Source organism: Syngnathus floridae, chromosome 2, assembly GCF_059516105.1.
Source record: "Syngnathus floridae isolate MCC-2025c chromosome 2, RoL_Sflo_1.0, whole genome shotgun sequence".
Classification (NCBI taxonomy): domain Eukaryota; kingdom Metazoa; phylum Chordata; class Actinopteri; order Syngnathiformes; family Syngnathidae; genus Syngnathus; species Syngnathus floridae.
The window spans coordinates 16013291-16031997 of NC_142414.1; the positions used below are offsets into that span (position 1 = coordinate 16013291).

The 18707-nt window shown below is 41.9% G+C and overlaps 2 protein-coding genes across 8 annotated transcripts in view; one reads left to right on the plus strand and one right to left on the minus strand.

The window, feature by feature from the left end:
- Positions 1–9: 9 nt before the first annotated feature.
- Positions 10–1872, minus strand: taf11 (TAF11 RNA polymerase II, TATA box binding protein (TBP)-associated factor). 2 transcript variants are annotated; one of them, XM_088369908.1, is made up of 6 exons: positions 1686–1872; positions 1293–1532; positions 1080–1210; positions 917–1004; positions 514–610; positions 10–437 (listed from the first exon to the last, which is right to left on the minus strand). In XM_088369908.1, the coding sequence occupies exons 2-6, from the start codon at positions 1467–1469 to the stop codon at positions 307–309; spliced, it is 624 nt and encodes a 207-aa protein (XP_088226034.1). In that variant the 5' UTR covers positions 1470–1532; positions 1686–1872; the 3' UTR covers positions 10–306. The 2 variants fall into 2 exon arrangements, with proteins under 2 accessions (XP_088226034.1, XP_088226032.1); XM_088369906.1 differs by having other exon boundaries at positions 1293–1500; positions 1686–1871.
- A 406-nt stretch (positions 1873–2278) lies between these two features.
- Positions 2279–18707, plus strand: part of anks1aa (ankyrin repeat and sterile alpha motif domain containing 1Aa) — a 32014-nt gene continuing 15585 nt past the window's right edge. For 3 of the 6 annotated variants that reach the window (XM_088369891.1, XM_088369892.1, XM_088369894.1), the window contains exons 1-12: positions 2279–3049; positions 10386–10466; positions 10625–10781; positions 11783–11845; positions 16147–16443; positions 17289–17364; positions 17457–17558; positions 17675–17755; positions 17930–18099; positions 18204–18266; positions 18423–18555; positions 18652–18695. In XM_088369891.1, the coding sequence (XP_088226017.1) occupies positions 2871–3049; positions 10386–10466; positions 10625–10781; positions 11783–11845; positions 16147–16443; positions 17289–17364; positions 17457–17558; positions 17675–17755; positions 17930–18099; positions 18204–18266; positions 18423–18555; positions 18652–18695 (1446 nt within the window). In that variant the 5' untranslated portion in view covers positions 2279–2870. The remainder of the gene's footprint in view (positions 3050–10385; positions 10467–10624; positions 10782–11782; positions 11846–16146; positions 16444–17288; positions 17365–17456; positions 17559–17674; positions 17756–17929; positions 18100–18203; positions 18267–18422; positions 18556–18651; positions 18696–18707) is intronic. The other 3 variants (XM_088369893.1, XM_088369895.1, XM_088369896.1) reach the window with 3 other exon arrangements.

The window sequence follows — 18707 nt, forward strand, 5'->3', positions numbered from 1 at the left end:
ATGATAATGTTATTTTCAATAATAAAATTTACTGTATTTACAACGATACTTTATCGGTACAACGTCATCCAAACTGAAGTGAATGTTTCATCAAACCTTTATACTGACAGTCTGGCGAGAACAAAGGCTGCTGCTTCTATTTCATAGTCCTTGATCAAAGTTCCTTCAGCAGAATGCACACTGATCTTGAGGTCTGCCCAGCCAGTGGTAAGTAGTCGGACCCTTGTCTTCGGAGCAATGGTGCCTCTTTCTTCATGGGTGGGGCCAGTGTATTCATCACTGAAATCTAATTTGAAGCTGCGCTCCTCAGTGAAACAGAATGTTTTTGAACTTAGTGTTGGGAATCTGATTGCGGCTCTTGAGCCTCCTCACTGCCTCCCTCATGTGTTTGGGCTGAAGAGGTGGCGTGTCTCCCCACTTCTCACAAACATCCAATGCTGTGAAAACCCAAAATATTTAATATTACTTATTTACATGACAGTCTACCCAAGTGTGGTATAGATACTATCTTACCTTCCTCAACTATTTCCCCAGCAAAGACTTTGGAGATACCAGACATGGCAATGACAACATTCTGGGACACTGAGGATCCCGTGATGGACTGGATCAGCTAGAAAACAAAGCACACATCAAGGTGATTCTTGGTTACCTTATTGTAAGATTATTTATTATAATTATTATTTATAACCCCTTCAAATAAGATAAGCTTCCTGCAGGCATAAATGCTTTGTGTTCAACTCAGAAGAACCAGACTATAAAGTGTGTAAATTTGTGGGTAACAGAGATAATATCATTATTTCAGTATATACTTTTTGAGGTAGTTTGGTAGTGTCCCATAACATTTTTCTGATAATAAAAATTATGTTCCTTTGCCCAATGAAGCTTTGGAAACACTGCAATGGTCAGAACTTCATACCCTCTTAATAGCAGCCTTAGGGAAAGCAGAACGCCTGTACATTTCATAACGATTCAGTTGGTCTTCGGAGAAAGATGACACCAAAACCCTTGAAAAACACAGGAAGAAATGTGTTAATGGGAATAAAACGAATAAGACTTGTGTTTGGTTGAAAATATCTTACTGCATCTTTTGTATTTCATCCTCATCAACCTTTTGCCGCTTCTCCTTTTTCTTTTCTGATTCCACCTTCAGTCTTTTCGACGCAGGCTGACCCGAAGTCCCTTCTTCTTCATCCTCTGCTGCTGCCGGTTCCTTTAGAGGCAAAAGAAAACAGTGGGCAAGAATTAGTAGCCAGTCAGCTAAGTATGTAGACCTAAACTTTACATTTATTTACATTTGCATCATCCTGTTTGTGCTGGTCTTGTGGGGAAGACTCCTTTGGTTCGTCTGTAGTCTTTTCAGGTGGAGGAGACGGTGTGTCCTCGGTCACCTTGGCGTTAGGCTTCTCATCTTGGCCGGCTGCTGGGTTCTCAAGTGTGCCCTCAGTTTTGATCCGCGCCGGATCAGCCATTATCACTCAATCACGACGACAGCGTCAGACGCTGCAGGATCAATAAGACTCTGACTCTTAAGCCTTGTTTATCGACACACAATAGTATTCGTAATACTGCTAAAATTGCGTAAGGATCGTTTCTTTTTTAAATGCATGCAGTATTTGTTTAACTTTATTTCAATGTATGCGATGCTTGTTGGCTAGCTAAATAAACATTAAGAAAGAAATCATTACCTTTAATGTTGTCAGGCGTCAACCAAACTTTAGCGAGGCAAACGAAGATAAGCTAACACAAACGATCGTTTTAATGGGTAACTATTAAATAAACGCGGCCGATTTATCTTCAAATTATGCTATGTATACAAAGAAGAGCCAGCTAGCACTGTGGTGCGTTACGTCACTTCCGGTTCCTGCCTATACAACCTTTATTAACAAATAGCTTACAAAACAGACTGCATTTTGTCAAACCTTTATTGATAAACACCTAACTTTTGAAACTGACACCGTTGTTTAAAATGGTCATTAGCGCACCTTTTTCTGCCTTTTAAAGTTTGCTTTTAAAATTTTGACAGGATCATGTAAGAAATAAAAATTGTGAAATCCTGTTTTAAAGTTAATCGATTGCCATACTCTTCGTGCGTGTTAATTAAACACGGCAAAAGACAAAAACCGAGTACCACTGTGCACGCTGTGATTGCTTTAAAGAGCAAACGTTATACAGATCATCAAAAAGGTGTATTTCACCCTTTTTCTTTTAATGACTAAAACTACGGATTAAACGTCACATTGTTATTGTTCACTGCCGTCACCTGATGAGCTATTGTGAAATGTTCCCGTCCACACCCACCGAGACAAGTTGACAGGTTACGCATAAAAATAAAGAGAAAAAAAAAGGTGTTCAGGGATGACGCCGAGGTCCACCACACTCTGTATTTTTCATTGATCACCAGAATACGGAAAATTAGTGGACGCTGGACAGTTCACTTGGAAGGGACGCAACCTGTCTCTGTGCCCGCTTGCGTATGAGGCATCACCTTGCTGGCATCTCCAATATCGAGCCGTTCGGGGAAGGGTGTGTGTCATGTCCTGGTCCGTGCGTGTGATTGCCTGCGGGGGGCTCGGCTTGGAGATGCAGCAAGAGGGAGCAGTTTCGAGGAAGTGACGGACGCCGCTCAGGGGACTGGCCAGAGGAAGTTTGCTCCATGGTGGTGCCGTGCGCCGCAGCGAAACTTTCCCCCCTTTTTAGGCGCCAGCGACGCCGTGGAGCGGGTGGACGCGTAGAAAAAGCGGCGGAGGCAGCTTTTTGTTTCCGCACAATTGAGGAATACTAACTTGGGATCGGGAGAGGAAGGAGGGGTGTCGCGGAGGAATCTCACAAGCAAAGCCCGTCCTTCTCCTTTGGTTTTTAACGCATCCACAATGGGGAAGGAGCAGGAGCTCCTAGAAGCGGCGCGCACGGGAAACCTGGCCGCGGTGGAGAAGCTTTTATCCGGGAAACGACCATCGGCTGGCACCGGCAGCGGATCGTACGGAACCGGTGGAAGTGGCAACAGCGGCGGCCACGCTGCCTCCTCGCATACGCTCTCCAGTCTGCTCAGGTAGGCTCTATTGGAGGGAAGGAGACGCTGACTAATTCCATTCCGTTTCGCAATATTTCCCTGTCAAATAGTAGCCCTGTCTGTTCCGTTTTATTATGTTGACTAATCAAATCTGCAAACTCACATGAGTATGTTTAGTTGATGGAGCAAACATTATGTCAAAGCCAGCCGAGTGTATGCGCATGCATGCATGCTTCTTTGTTAGCTCCAAGCCAGTTGTACTGTAATGTGCACAAACCACTGGCAGGCTATCATGCAGCTACATATCTATTATAAATTAGTACAAGTAGTTTAAAAAAATGATGAAAATAAAGTAAAAAAAAAAAAGAGTCTGCACTTCACTGGTGAAAGTGTTGTAATCAAAGCAGCCCAACTTTCATCCAAACAAAAGTCAAATGTGTGAGGAAAGCTGATGTGTATAGTGCATGTGCGTTGACTGACTTCAGCTGCTTGTTGCAGAGGTCGCAAGAAGGGGGAAGTCCTTGGTGAGGTAAACGGTTGATAAGGTTTTAGCCACCATCTTAAGGATTCTGTCTTCCTGCTGACTTTAATGATGCTTATTTCCATACAAACTATCAAGTCTGTACATGCCATTTGCAGTCTTCCAGGAGTCTGTCTTATAAATGCACGGTATTCAGCCCTAAAAGGATGATACTGGTTGTGTGCCAGTATATCAATTTCTGTTATCATTTTGAGGTTGATTGTTTTGCAAAGATTTTCCCATTACCTGAAATACTGGCGAGCCAAAACAGCATGCACTATCTCCACTTGTTCTATGTGTAAGTCTTTTATCCACAGTCTTTTATCCATAGCTACGATTACTTTGAGTAGACAACTCGTAGCTATGACGCATCACCATCATCAAATGTGGATGAACTGTCAGTCGAAGCATCCTAGCCAACTTGGTCTAAAGTGTTACTGTAAAATCAGGAGTGATAAGTCTGTCTACCTCATGCGGGTCATGTAGCGCACTCAAATTTAATTACGGTAAAACCTAATCGGAAATCCAATTCAGAGTCATAGTTGTTGAGACTGACTGCCTCACAAGGGTGGCTCGCCCACCTCCTCAGACAGATTAATGGGAACATTGTGAAATTAGTTCTTTCAAAACTGATTGTGTATTCCACAAATTAAGGACGTAATAGTGAAACCAGATTAAGCCTACCCTAACCCTAAACACTACCTTTATTAACAGGCTAAATGGAATCATTAATATCATGTAACGCAGTCTGACGTTTGTTTTCACTAGCTTCTGGCGTTCTTGCTTTGGAATGGGGCGCATGTCAAGACCTGCAGTGTTGTCATAAGCATGCAGTTGTGAAGCTCGGCTGTGCGGAATGTCAGCTTTCCCAAAAGGCCTCACCCCAGTAGTTGCCATGGGACAGGCATGGACCCTGGCATGTAAATGATGCCCCGGCCCTAAACATTTGCGCCATTAAAATCGCAACAAGACAGGCAGGGCATCTTCAAGCTGCAAGGTCACGGCGGCCTTTGAATTGCACACATGTGGCGCAACCTATGTAAGGCAGTCTAGATGCAAACTAGTTAAGACTTAATCAGCAGCGCCTTTGCTGGTTGCAGGTAATAATCCGTGCCATTTACCCTCAATTTCTTCATGAAGCATTATTGACAGTCAGTTCAACTTAATGAGCAGAATTCCAAGAATTAGGCTGTCACTATCGAATATTTTTAGATTCCACCGATTATTGCACAGAATAATTGAATAATCATATACAATTATTCATATAGTGTAGTAATTTGTCCGTCACAAAAAATAAATCAGTCTGCTTTCATAAAAGACTAGGTAAATCAAAGAATCATTACTTTGGAGAGGATATTTTTTTTGGTTCACTTTCTGCAAACGTAAGCAGTGGCTGTGGGTGAACTGAAGGTAATAAAAAGTACCTGGCAAAAAAAAAAGAAGCAAACAATCTGCCTATTGAGAGGGAAATTAACCGAGGAATGCTGGGAGATCTGGACGGACACCCTGAGAGCTTAGCCAGATGAGGGCTTGTCTCGTAGCTTCACAGCCACATCCTTTGTCCAGCTGACAAAGCCTTGCAGGATAGCTTTTCATATTCATACAAGACCATTTGGGGGGGTTTCTCGCCTGTTTTGGTCTCACAAAGAAAATTGAGCTGTCATCTGGCTCGAACTAGACCACCTATTTAGAGTACCCGCGTCATTAGACCAATAGAAATCTGCAGTATTTTGTGATAGAATACGCTGAAAAAGGTTCTCTGGATCCGTACAGTTTATTATCTTGCCGGGTCACTTTTCGTAAGAACTCGACTAGAATTTTAATTTTGGCTGGGCTCTGCTCCAGATGCTTCCATCCCATTACATCCGCTATTTCTGGCTCATCCTAATCAGACTGAAGCTGTCAGACTCGAGTCACCTTTGAAAAAAAGAAATATGCTGGAAAAAACCATTAACATCGAAGTTGCTCTCTGATTTTAATCAGCGTATGTGAAGGAAGAGCTTCGTCGTAGTGTTTCAATCCTGCAAAAATTGAGTCCCAAGTTATGCTCCAGTACTGCACTGTGCTGACCATTCTAATGTGAGTGGCAGGCTTGCTAGTCACATTGCATCAATTGTAACCTCGGAACCTAGAGAAACTCTATCTGGTTCAACCGAGTCGGAGCTGGGAAAGTTTACACTGCCATGTTAGCATTCCAGGAGCATCTGAGTTTGCGACACGCTGTTCGGCGTGTGACGTTTACGGTGTTACGCGTGTTTGACAACAAGACACCTCGTAACAGTGATGAGTTCCTCGTATGTGTGATGGAAGAGTTGAAAGTGGTCTTACATGTGGATGCTGAAAACCTTTGTAGACAAATATTGCATAGTCAAAACGCTGATGGGGGAAAAAAAACACCTAATGTGGTTTTTTCTACACGGCTATCTATGCATTGTTTATGAATATACATTCGCATCACAATGCAGAATGTCCATTCCGTTAAACATTAATAACTTGGATGAATCTGTCCTGACCTAGATTGTCGCTCGTGTGATGTGTGATGAATGAAATGGTACAAAACAGACTCGGGTAATCCCATGTGTGCGTGTTAATATAAACTTCAGTTCACTCCCCCCCATTGAAAATCTTGCAAAAACAAATAGAGGAAAGAGAAAGATAAGAACTCTGACAGTTGTGGGTTTTTTTGTGGAAAAAATTTATGAGATATGGGCTCCCACTGTTTGGACATGTGCAGGCCCATTAGTGGCCCAGACGTTTGTTCTGTGTGGTCCCGTGCATGGCGTCTCTCGCAATCTCCCAGTCTTCCCCTCTCAGCAGTGTTTCTGCTCACCTGCTGGGTGCACAGCCGCACTCCTGTCCATATCCTGACTACAAACATCTGACACTCACTTTAGTTGAAGGTTATGACACGTGGTTTGCAGGAAGCAAATTACGTTTTTTGCAATTTTGCAATAAGTTAAATAAAACCTTTCTGGAATGAGGTTAACTCATACGTATATACACAAATAGATTTTTGGGTATAATTCTCATGAGTTGCAAGTACCAAGATTGAACCACATTAAGCAAAACACTTGCTAGATGTTGGTGGTAGAGTCACAAGTTCAGTTTGGAAAAATGCCAGCGAGAAAATAGGCTGTGATTTAATGTGTGTGTGCGTGTGTGTGTGTGTTTTATAGCTTGCCATCCTTCTTTTCTCCAAGTCATCTCCGCCCGTTGCCAACATTGCTTTTCATGCCCATCTTTTTGGTTCTGCTGTAGGCCTTTTGACTGCTCCCTTGTCAGTCTGTGGGCATCCGTAGTTAATTCACATGTCACCTCCTCCTCCTCTCTGTGAAATGCTATACCGCACTTGATGTGTTCATGAGCCCCTCTGTAGACTTTTAATTGGCTGGGGCCACAATTGAACTTAGCTTTCATTTCAGTAACAGAGCGTTAGTCTCTCAGATCTCTTTTTAATGTTCGATTTAAGGACATGTCACATGTGTTTTATAGCTTAGTGCTGTGTGATATGGAAAATCTTAAATCGTGACTTACCAAAGTAATAATTTTATATCCCGATAATAACATATAAGGTTTGTTTTTATACTTAAGATAACTAATGGTGGCAATTGAACTTTTCTCCATATATTAATCAAAATAAGGAAAATACATTAAAATTAATAAAAGTTTGCTAAAAATAAAACAAAATCATCCAATGGCCAAATAAATACCACCATCGTTTAAAATATCTCTTAGTATAGTAAATATAACCAACAAACAAAGTGCAACAAACTAAACTATATACATTACTGATAAATAAAACCATTATCAGGTTAGGTGTTTAGTTTTCATTTTCTTGTTTTCAGAACGTTATAAAGACTAAAATAATAAGATATAAAAAGTTATCCTGGTGGTTTAAAAGACAATAAAAACTGAATTAGAGCTCTGAAGCAAGCATTTTCAGAATGACTATTATATTGAATAGAATGAGTAGGCAGCCTGTTTTTTTTCTTTTGCTGTGTTACATTTTCATTTAGTCACTGTTTTGCAATCTGAGGTCATATGGCTTTCGAGAACATCGAAGTTTCAACTGTAACCAGGCAGACCATGAGATCACAAATTCCTCTTGTGGAGTAGTTTCCGGACATATGTGTCACAGACATCCCGAGGACTCATCTTAACTGCCATAGAATTGTTGCATAATTTGCTAGCGAGGTAACTTCAAGTGTTGCTTCAGAGGAATAGCCCTGTTGTTGTTTTATCTGTTTCAACATGCATCCATGCACGTTGCCTCTGTCTTCTGACTGATATTGTCAGACACTTAAGCAAGACTATCTAGTCTTAGTGTTATGTTCTTCAGTGAATTTGTGGCAGATCTGACAATTTTGGCTATTGACTGATTTTATATTGGTTTAAATTGTACTGTAATCCTGAGTTAGGATGGTACAGATTATCAATACAAACTTGCCAATCATATTGTGTAATGTTGAAACACAAATGGAGGATTTAAGAAGAACAGTGGGGATTTATGATTAATCCAACTGTACATATATGCAACATGTCAGCATCCGACAAGTATCAGTAGGCTAATGGGTAGGACTCGAGGGAAATATTATTATCTGTCGTCTTCTTTAAAACCAAGCTTTGTACAGCACGGAATTACAGCAACCGAATCTCTTTCGACTTCTAGTTTCATCCCGTTGATATTCCCTCAGGGAAATTAAGGATTAATGTGGCCCCTTCAAAGAGGAATTCCTTCGTCGCTTCCCTTGACTGCCCACACCCCCTCGTCCGCTCGCGCTCCAATCCAAATTGTGTGTTCTGCCTTGCCCACCGCCCAGCTATTGGCCTTAAGCCCCGTCCCTGCACTACGTTGGTTGTGAGCCCTAGTAAGAGGATGATGGTGGATTGTCCGGCACCACACTGATTTCTGGCCTAGAGTGCCAGCTCGCCTAAACTCTGAGAGGATGAGGTGTTGTGACTTTTACTACTGCCTGCTGTGTGTGTGTGTGTGTGTGTGTGTGTGTGTGTGTGTGTGTGTGTGTGTGTGTGTGTGTGTGTGTGTGTGTGTGTGTGTGTATGTATATATATATATATATATATATATATATATATATATATATATATAGTACTATATGCCACCATTTCCCTTACAAATAATGTTATGTAATCTCATACAACCAAAAAAACGATTATAATTCACAATTGCAGTGCTAAAAAATATGTAAGTACTCTTTAGAGTAACTATAAGTCCAACTAAATATTAAAATAGTCACACATCAGAGCCCTGTAGCAGATTTTGTGACATCTATCTACATATACTGTTAACGTTGACCATGTAACAAAAATATTTGATTAAACCTGGCTCTGAATATTGTATGAGAGTCTTACAATTAAACTACATTGTAGAAACTATCAATATTCAAGAGTGTGACCATCAGTGCCGTACTAATTGTGTGCCTGATGCCAGGCGGGACTTCTTGTTCTACTCTGGTAATGCTTTCTGCACTCTGCCTGATTTCGTTAACTTCTCCTGTCCTAGTTGCTGCTCTGTTCATGTTTGTTAATTTGTTTATGGTCTTTTTTTCCCCCTCCTGCTGTAAGCTGTTACATAATTCTTTTATCTAGGACAGAAACCAAAAGTCGGGTTCTCTCTCCACTTGTGCTTATGATGTGTTCACTGGTCACAGAAATGGCATTGGTGTACACTTTGAGCCATGTTGTGGTGGCCATTACGACTCGCTCACACGGTTTTCCACCTTATGCAAAATGAAAAATAAATACCAGCACTATTAATGTCGTACCCTACAATGTCATTGCTGCTTCTTAGAGGGATGAGAAGGAAGCATGATTATAGCTTCCCTTCTTACTTCACAGAAGCTTATCAATGCCCGGCTTTTCCTCACACTTGAGTAATTTATCCTTGCACATTCTGTTTTTTTTTTTTTAAGTGCATCCTCTTGGCTGCCTCTTGTGAGAAATGAAACTTTAAAGACATGCTGAAGGGAATGAACTGTCTGTGACTTGGAGATGGTTTCATCCCTGTGAATGAGTGTCAAGTTCATTGTTCCATGGGCCGCAGATGCGCAGCGCTGACTATATAATTACACACTGCTAAGAACTACTATGGGACATGTGGTGTGAATGTGAGTCTACTCTTTATCTAGCCACGTGGATAGAGGGTTCTTCTGATGTCGAAACAAATATAACTTTGTGTGTAGCCATCCATCCATCTATCGATCTTTTTTTTTTTTAATTCACCCAGTCGATCATCTCTGTAAAGACAGCACCTTGCAAATTCAAAGAACCAAATCACTGTTAGTTGAGCTAAGTGCATCTTCAATGGTGGAGGAGAGCGAGATTGGAGTTTTTTACTCAGTAATTTATTATTCAGTGCTTTATCTGGGTGCTGCTCATGATCGAATACATTAACAAAGGTCTTTTGTGCATTGGTCTTAACTGGGAATAACAAAGATACTGTAAACTAGATATGGTGAGCTAATTTTAGCTTCAGCAACCTGGTGATTTTCCTTCCTGGTTGGAAGCTGCAGACTGTCTCTACTGTCCTCATAAAGATCTTGCTAGAGAGGGAGCTTGCGATTTTCTTCCAACACGGGCGTTTTAGGTTTAAGCTTCAATTTCCCGTTTGTGGAATGATACACTAAAAGAACAAATCTTCATTATTTCTATTTAATTTTGTTTTGACAAAAGTTCTTCCCAAAACGCGGATACCCAAAACATCAATGTGATTTTTGATTAAAGGTACAATAGCTCTTCAATGATCAACAAATCAGCATAATGATTGTAACTTTGCATAACAATAAAGTGTCAATTCAGCATTTTGTTAATTAATTATCACTTTCTTTTTTTGACCAGCATCTGGAGAGGTCCCAACGTGAATTGTGTGGACAGCACCGGATACAGTCCGCTCCATCACGCCGCCTTAAATGGACACAGGTAGTGGTTAAATGCCACATCTATATATCCTCCACATTACACGAGGCCGCGAACCAGTCCCGATGGGACTATAAAGCTATTGATTACCTGTTTGCAAAGACTATTTATTAAATTGCTCTTTAAAATCTGACCTGCCTCATCCCTTCTTTAACCGTCAGTGAAGTGGTGGAAATGCTCCTGCGAAACGAGGCCTTGACCAACATAGCCGACAACAAGGGTTGCTACCCTTTGCACCTGGCGGCGTGGAAGGGAGACGAGCGCATTGTCAGGTTGCTCGTCCACCAAGGACCTTCCCATCCCAAACTCAACGAACAGGTTGGATTTACATTGTAATGGCGTGTGTTGATGTTATTATCGGAAGAGGTCAGCCATTAAATGTCTCAAGAACAGGCGTGTCAGAGTCTTTATAGTTATAGGGCACATAAATTGAGTGGTCATATAACTGGATAAACTTTATATATTTAAGATAAACAAATACATTGATACATGTATGAATTGGAGTCCACCAAATGAAGCTTTTTTTTGTTGTTGTGAAGATGTTTAATTGCACATTTTGAAAGGATGACGAGGAAGTGGCTGATAACAGAGGTCGGCTCAACATTCTGTTCACTTTCATAGTCGCACCACCCTTTTGACTTATCCAATCACCAGTGAGGAGTCATCTTAGAAATATTCATAGTCACATCGAAAGTCAGATAATATGGAACTCATAACACAACACATATTAAATGCAGGGTTGCTGCATTATTTTTTTTCCACATTCAAATTCATCTTTCGAGCCAGAGTAAATTATTTTGCAGGTTGGCTTTGGCCCATAAGCCATTTGCTTGATAACTCTGGGCCATTCGCTCTCCTACAAGCTTTTTGCCGAACTTAAGTCATTTCAATGGTCATCAACTGTTACCTCAGCATTGCACGTCTGGATGTTTCTAAGTATTTGACTTGTGTGCATTCTTCTTCCAGCATTATGACTCACACTTGATACTGATACTATGCTACATGGAAGTGCTTTGGCGCTCAGTTTGCGTGAGAAGTGCTTGTTTGTGCTAACAATTTTTAAGCCAGTCACAGTAGGCAGGCCTATTTTGGACACGCAGAAATGACCCACTCTGAGCTTTATATTGCAGCTATGGTCAAATATTCTTACAGATCATAATGTAATTCTCATTATGGGCCATTTCTCTTAAACTAATCCTGACATCTAATTGGTCATTAACAGTTGTGTTCACATATTTAGTTGTGATGATCATTCATGTGTATTCATTTCCTGTCTCTGATCCAAATCCATCAGCTTATCTTCTTTTCCTCCCTCCCAGAGCTCTGTAGACCATAAAGAGTTCAAACGCTGTGGGCCCTTTGACCCTTATATTAATGCCAAGGTGTGTACACCGCGCTGCTGCAATGTTTTCCTTTGAACGCTTCTCTGCTTTGCTGCTGTCGCCTCGCTGTGGGTTTGTCGCTGCTGCTTGCAAGGCCGCTTTGCTGCTGAACTTCACGGATGCTTTTATGTAGCTTTTGTGGTACTACTAACGCAACATTGGAAATATTATGGCTGGGCCACCAATGCACATAAATTTATTATTAGGAATCAAGTCTTATATGTACATGTCAGCAGTCATGATGAAGTGACACTAAGAGCTACTGTGTTCCTTATTCACGTTAAATAATATCTTCATCATTTAAAGAGGGGCACCCATTACCTGCATCAATGTTTAAATTCAGTTGTTCACTCTGACTGTACCCCCCCCCCCCCATTTCTCCTCTGTAGCAGTGCAAACATTTCAAACCCAGCCTCCATAATTGTATTCATAGCAGGCATAGCTGGAAGCCCACCGAGGCCTGTACATAAAGCCGCACACTATTTTTGAACATGGTCAACTAATCCTCTTAGTGTTTGGATGGCTAAGGATGACTTTCCGCTATAGCGCCACGAAGCCTCGCTGTATTGTCCAATTTATCGTTGCCTTGCTTTTCAGTTGTATCTGTTTGGGTTGCGGCTAGAAATGATGTCTAAGTAAGCGCATCGTGGCACTTTGATGAGGGCACTAGCTACTTTTGTGGTTAAATAATTGATTTATTGTTATGAATAAGTAAAAAAAAAAACGCGAACATACTTTGGTCGATGGTGTCATGTGTGTCAGTGAGCCATTCCAAGAGGAGGAGGAGGATGGGTTGTGTTCAGTGTCACCATCGCTTTGCATCAACATCAAATGGAGATTTCCATGACACACTTGTCCGTGCGGAGTGTGCAAATGGCTGGATTGGCCCCGCCTCCTACTTGGTGCTCATAAGGTTGCTCAGGAGAGGATGAGGCAGGCGGTTGCCATGGTAACGTTGTTGTTGGCCATACAGTGGAGGCAAATGACCCACTAGAGAGGACAAGCAGGTGTAGGCTGGAACTTTCAAGAGGGAGTCTCGCTTCTTCTGTGGTCGACCTCAGGCATTGGAAAACCTTCCCATCTGGAGTTGTCATCTTGGATCAAGAGGCCCAAATACCTGAACTGGACTTGCACTGTACTTTGTCAGAAGAACTTGGATCTAAAAAGGGTCTAGTGGTTTGGCACTGCCTTTAGAGCCTCTTAATCATTATTATTTGGTCATTTCTATAGTGCATTATCTTTTGTATTCAATCCATATTATTTTCAGTTTATTTTTTCCATCATTTTTTTTTGTGCAAATGGCAATTTTTTTGCAAATATTATTTTTTGCAAATAAAATTGATCAACAAAGGATATTTAGTGAAATGCATTTAAAGGTGCTCCGAAATACAGTCGTCATCATCGTTTCAGTAATAGTATGGCCATTGGTCTGCTCAGGCTCATGTCACTGTACCTCTCACGCAAGCTTCATATCACTATGTAGGTCACTTGTCTAATTAAATATATGTTTCGATGAATTCCTCCAACCATGCGTGCATATCTGAGCACACCACATTTGAAATGTAAAACCGGCTCTACTAGTGTTGCACCAAGTACCGGTTACCAATACCGAAACAAAAACACGTATGGTATCAAAGTCAAACATTTTGGTATCGTGAAAACACCAGCTTGTCCTAATAATCCACTGCTCTTATTTTCAAGGGATGTGGTGCCTTTTGCATGTCTATTTGTAATTTGAAATGCTTTTACGTCAGTTGTGTATTGGGCCCATTCCAATAAGTTCTTATGGAACCGAAGCTCATCTTTCATGCAAAAGGGAGTTAAAGTCCAGTGCAGAGAATCATAGTTTGTGGCAGGAAGTCAGTGAGCTTCACCTCGTCCCCAACGCTGCAAGGCCTATTTACTCTGGAATGTGTGACGGTGTCCAAAAAACCAAAAAAACTATCATTACAGTTCCCGCTCGTAGATGAGCAACGCTATCATCAGAAGTGATGAAAACTAGTTTCCCAGAACCCATTTTTGTCTTACTTAAAAATCAAAATAGTATTGAATGTCTTTAAAACCTGCTGTGGATGAATCTCCTGTTCATACGAGCGAGTGTATTATTCGATTGTGACCACAGGCAGATGAGACGCTGGCACACGCAGCCTCTTGGTGCACAAGCAGCAACAGCTGCTCCAGCCCACGCCTCCTCGGCCACCGCCGGGGGTCCATGGTGACGTAACCTCGCTGTGCCGCCAGCCAGCTTGGTCACGTGACAGAGGTCGCTCGTCAGACCGCGTTATCGTCTCTGGGGCATGTTTGCTTCTCTGTCACTAAGATTTTTCGATGGAGGAAAAAAAGAAACCCATACACAATAAGGTAAAAATGGCCTGATGTTCCTTGGCACAGATGATCAATAAGCAACACAAATCTTAGGCTCATCTTGTTTGACATGTACTGACAACTCAATTAGGAGGAGCTTTTATGCTGTGCAGTGCCTTCCATATAAACATGCTTTGTCCAGGAAGTCTGTCAGTGCCGCTTGAATTTTAATCTCTCGCTCTGAATGATGCTGCGAGGCATCGGTTTCATTTGCACATAAACCCAAAGATTTGAAATGTCGGGATGGTTACATCGTAGGTGCCCAAGATACAGTAAACAAATTTTTTCCATGTCGTGATTTTTTTTGAAGTAATCATAATAGATGACTAATTCAAGCCTAGCACAGTTATCGGTGTTTTGGCCATTTTGACAGCCTTCTTGCATGAAAAAAAAAAACAATTATTTACTGAGGACATGGCACATTGTTTCAGGTGTGACAATTTGGGTTGCCTATCGAATATAAATATATGGCAACAGCCACCTGTTTCATTTGCAATTCCTACAACATTCTTAGAAAAATCACAGTGTCCCATCTCTGGTAAGCTATTCCTAGAGCAACCCACGCAGACTACTCATGATGTCCATGGGGGCTACCAGGTGCCCGCGGGGAACATGTTTGTGACCCCTGGTCCAACTTAATGCAGAATCACTTGTCTGTGGGTGGTTAATATGTGCAAGAATCACTGAGATGGCCCCTGAGGCAGCAAACCTATATATTTGAGGAAGTGAATCATGCTGATGTAATCATGGCATGCATGTTTGCATGCTCAAGTCATCTGCATCCTCTGAGTTTATCCTACTAATAAGCAAATGCTTAACGGTGCATCACAGATGAAAGTCAGCACGCTCCTCTTAGGCGACGTCCCGCCTTTTCGCCGCTTGCACGTGACTTTGTGCTGTCACAAGACGGCGAAACAAAGCAAATGAGATCCAGTCCTGCTTAATTGTGTTTCTTTCAAGTGTGGACAGTGCCTTTGTGATGATGACAGGGGTTATTTGATTTTAAGCTTCACCCCTTGCTTCTTGTCCAAGTGGTCACCGGCTTTGCTGGCATCTCTCCTCACCCCAGGAACCCTGAACTACCTGCTGTTCCCATCTGTGGATGTCAAACGGTCTCCTGAGGCCACACAGCACGTAACTTGGCACCGTGTGTTGTCGTGTGTGTGTATCGTAATAAGTGGGGGAGGTTGAGGGGCTTATCTGTTGAATGACTGGCCAGTGGCCATACAACTCTGTGGTCTTATCTGACACACCCATTTCGACACTCTGACTGCAGCAAAAGCCTTCCGGGTATCATGTTTGCAATCGTGGGTCAACATCACTGTTTTTTGTTGGATTCGTTGTGGTCGATACCATGTGGAATGTTCACGATGTGTTTTTTTTTATGTAGTTGACTATCACAGTACAGAATGTGAGTGCAGCACTCTCATCTTAGTTCCTGTACCGTCAGCTCTGCAAACTCTGCCTCCTGCTGGCTGCGATTGTTACAAGTAACCTCAATCCGTGGTGATTTCGTTGCAGCGTTGAGTCAGTTCATGCAGTGAGTTTATATAACAACCAAATAATTAATTACTGCTGAGTCTATTTCATCAGTTCGGAGCGCGGAGCCACGATTACATACTGCTTCATGGGATTAAACGGGAATATAATGTTTGATTTGATGGTTAAAAATCCAAGTCTTCCAATTCCCCACCTGCCTTGGTGCCTCTGTGTCCGTCAACGCCTTTTTTGGCTGTGGCAATCCCTTTTGCCGCACTAATCATCATCCTCCATTCTTTTCCTTCTAAATGGCATTTCATTGGTGGTTGGGGCATTTATTTTATCTAGTCCAATTGGTGCCAATAATTTTTGTTTCATGTTCTGTTGCCCCTAATATAGTTTTGTCCAATTTGCACGTGTGTTGCCGCTTTTACACACATTTGTCTACCCCTCGACAGAACAATGACAACGAGACACCGCTGCACTGCGCCGCCCAGTACGGGCACTCGCAGGTAGTGCAGTTGCTGCTGGAAGAGCTGACGGACCCAACCATGAGGAACAACAAATTTGAGACTCCCCTAGATCTGGCTGCGCTGTACGGCCGGCTCGAGGTCGTCAAGCTGCTGCTCAGCGCTCACCCCAACTTACTTAGCTGCAACACTAAGAAGCACACGCCACTGCACTTAGCCTCCCGTAACGGACATCTGTCTGTGGTGGAGGTGCTGCTTGACGCCGGCATGGACATTAACTATGAGGTGTGTTTTTGTTCATTCCTAATTTTCCGTCTGACCAAGTTTAGATATACAGTCACCATTATTTTTTTCTTCCCACTTGGCTCTAATGTGTTTTCTATCACAACTTTCAATATTACCTAATATGCAAACCCAGAATAGTCTTGCAGCATTTCCCGTAGCTTGTGCTACTTCTCCCTAAAACTTTGCAATATGAAGTTTTTGAGCACTGCAAAGGAAGACACAAATTATACTAATCAAACCACGTGACAATGATTTAAAGAAAAAAAGCTGCATCATGAAACGCCACGAGCGGGAGGGACATCTGTAGCTTGGTCTGTGCAAAACCATCCATCTGTTTTGTCTTTTCTTCTTCCCTCCTTTTCTTCTAAATCAAGACTTGTCTCATGACTTCAGGCCGTGCGTCCCACTGCTTGTAATTAGCATGATCCTGTGACCCAGAAAATGAACTGCTATTAGAGGCGCTTACTCGGTGCTACTGCCAAGTAAATAAATTATATAGAATGCTCATTCTTGCCCCTAAATATTTGAATGTAAGGATGTAGAAAATAAAAGGGCCCCATCTGCACCACAGGTGACGAATAAAAACATGAGCGCAATAAAGTTTTAAATTAGTGTGCCACAAAAAAGAATTGATCATTCTTGCACATTATTTTTTGCATAAACTTGCTTGCTTTGAGTGAGAGTTAAGAACAAACTTCCTTTGTGGCTTGGTGGTTATAAATAGGAATAATTGAGGAAGTTAAGAGTCAAAACCTCACAAGTAATCTAAGGAATTGTGTTCTAACACAATTTTCAATTTCCCTTTTTTACTTTCTCTTATTGCTTACACTTTCTTTTCTGATCAGACGGAGAAAGGCAGTGCGCTCCATGAAGCGGCCTTATTTGGGAAGATAGATGTGGTACAGAAACTTCTCAGTGCAGGTCAGACGTAAAATCTAATCCCTCCTATTGCCTTCACAAATTGAATAAAGAGGCTAAGTGCTAGCATAACTCTTCCGTGTGATGACTCTTAGGTATCGATGTGAACATTCTGGACCAGAAGGGCTTGACAGCGCTGGACACTGTCAAAGACATGCCCTCTCAGAAGAGCAGAGCAATAGCTGGGCTTATCCAAGGTAGCAGCATTCAGCCCGGAAAACAACTCCAAAAAAAAAAAAAAAGCACAGAAATTACATTGGAAGTCCCCTCTTGTCGTGATTTTGTGATTAAATCGCATGTTTGTCTGCTCCAGGGCTTATGAGCGGAAAGCCTCCTGACATCGACCTTCCCCCTCCACCAATCCCACAATACCCGGAGAGCCCTCGAAACAATGGTATGGTTTGCCAGATTTTAAAAAAAAAAATAATAATAAACTATTGCAGCAGCCCATTCTTCTACAACTATAAAAAAAGTGTTGATTTTTGTTATATGTCATGTTGTTGACAACCTGCTCATAGTTAAAACAGAATTGAGGCTTGATGAAGACGCATTATGAACTGTTTTGTAGGCGATCTGGAGAAAGTGAGTGAGTTGATCTCGGGGCTGGCCCCGGACCCTGAGGAGGAGAGTCCTTATGAAGCTCTGTTTGAAGCTACCTCTTGCCATTCTCTGGACAGCCTTACAAGTGGCAAATCCTCTGACAGGGATTCTGGAAGGCCAGAGAGTGAAGCGGGAAAGGTACACGTGGACGATGCAAACTGTGATACCAACTAGTTACCACTAGAGGGAGATAGTGCTCTTCTTGTTTTTTCTCAACTTTGGAACAAATATATCTTTTACAGAAAGATCGCTTTATCCACTCATCACATGCTGGTCCTGGTCTTGAAGAAGATGTGAGCTCAGAGGTGAAGTTGAAAATTAAGAAAAAAGTCGTCTGAATTCAAGAGAAGTGGATAACTAGTGTTAACAGAATCATAGGACTTCATTGATTTTTTTTTTTAATATGTATAGGTCATTCAGTTCATTTCAAATTATTTTCTGCCCACTTCTGCTCTGCACAGGCACTCATTATAAATAGCAGTATTGATGAGCGTGGAGAGACTGCTGTGGAAGAGGAGGATCACACGTATGAGTTATTAGTGGCTGCGCAAACCAAAGTCCCATCGCCAAGCCAAGAGTCACAATTTTATGAAGGTGAATGCGGGGAATAGCTTGACAAACATTCATAGTCTCATCAAAGCAGAATGGGCTGGTTCCTTCAGCCATATCTTGTGCCTTTTGTTTCCTTAGATGAAAACGCACGTATCCAGTCATCTGACAGTGTCCTACCTCAGGTATGTTTCATA

What these genes read in the sequence shown, in the direction of transcription:
- taf11 (XM_088369908.1), bottom strand. Translation starts at nt 1,469, where the DNA reads ATGGCTGATCCGGCGCGGATCAAAACTGAGGGCACACTTGAGAACCCA. An exon ending in ACAAACAGGATGATGCAAAT is followed by an intron (nt 1,211 to 1,292) that starts GTAAATAAATGT and finishes TTGCCTCTAAAG; the next exon opens with GAACCGGCAGCAGCAGAGGA. An exon ending in GATGAAATACAAAAGATGCA is followed by an intron (nt 1,005 to 1,079) that starts GTAAGATATTTT and finishes GTGTTTTTCAAG; the next exon opens with GGTTTTGGTGTCATCTTTCT.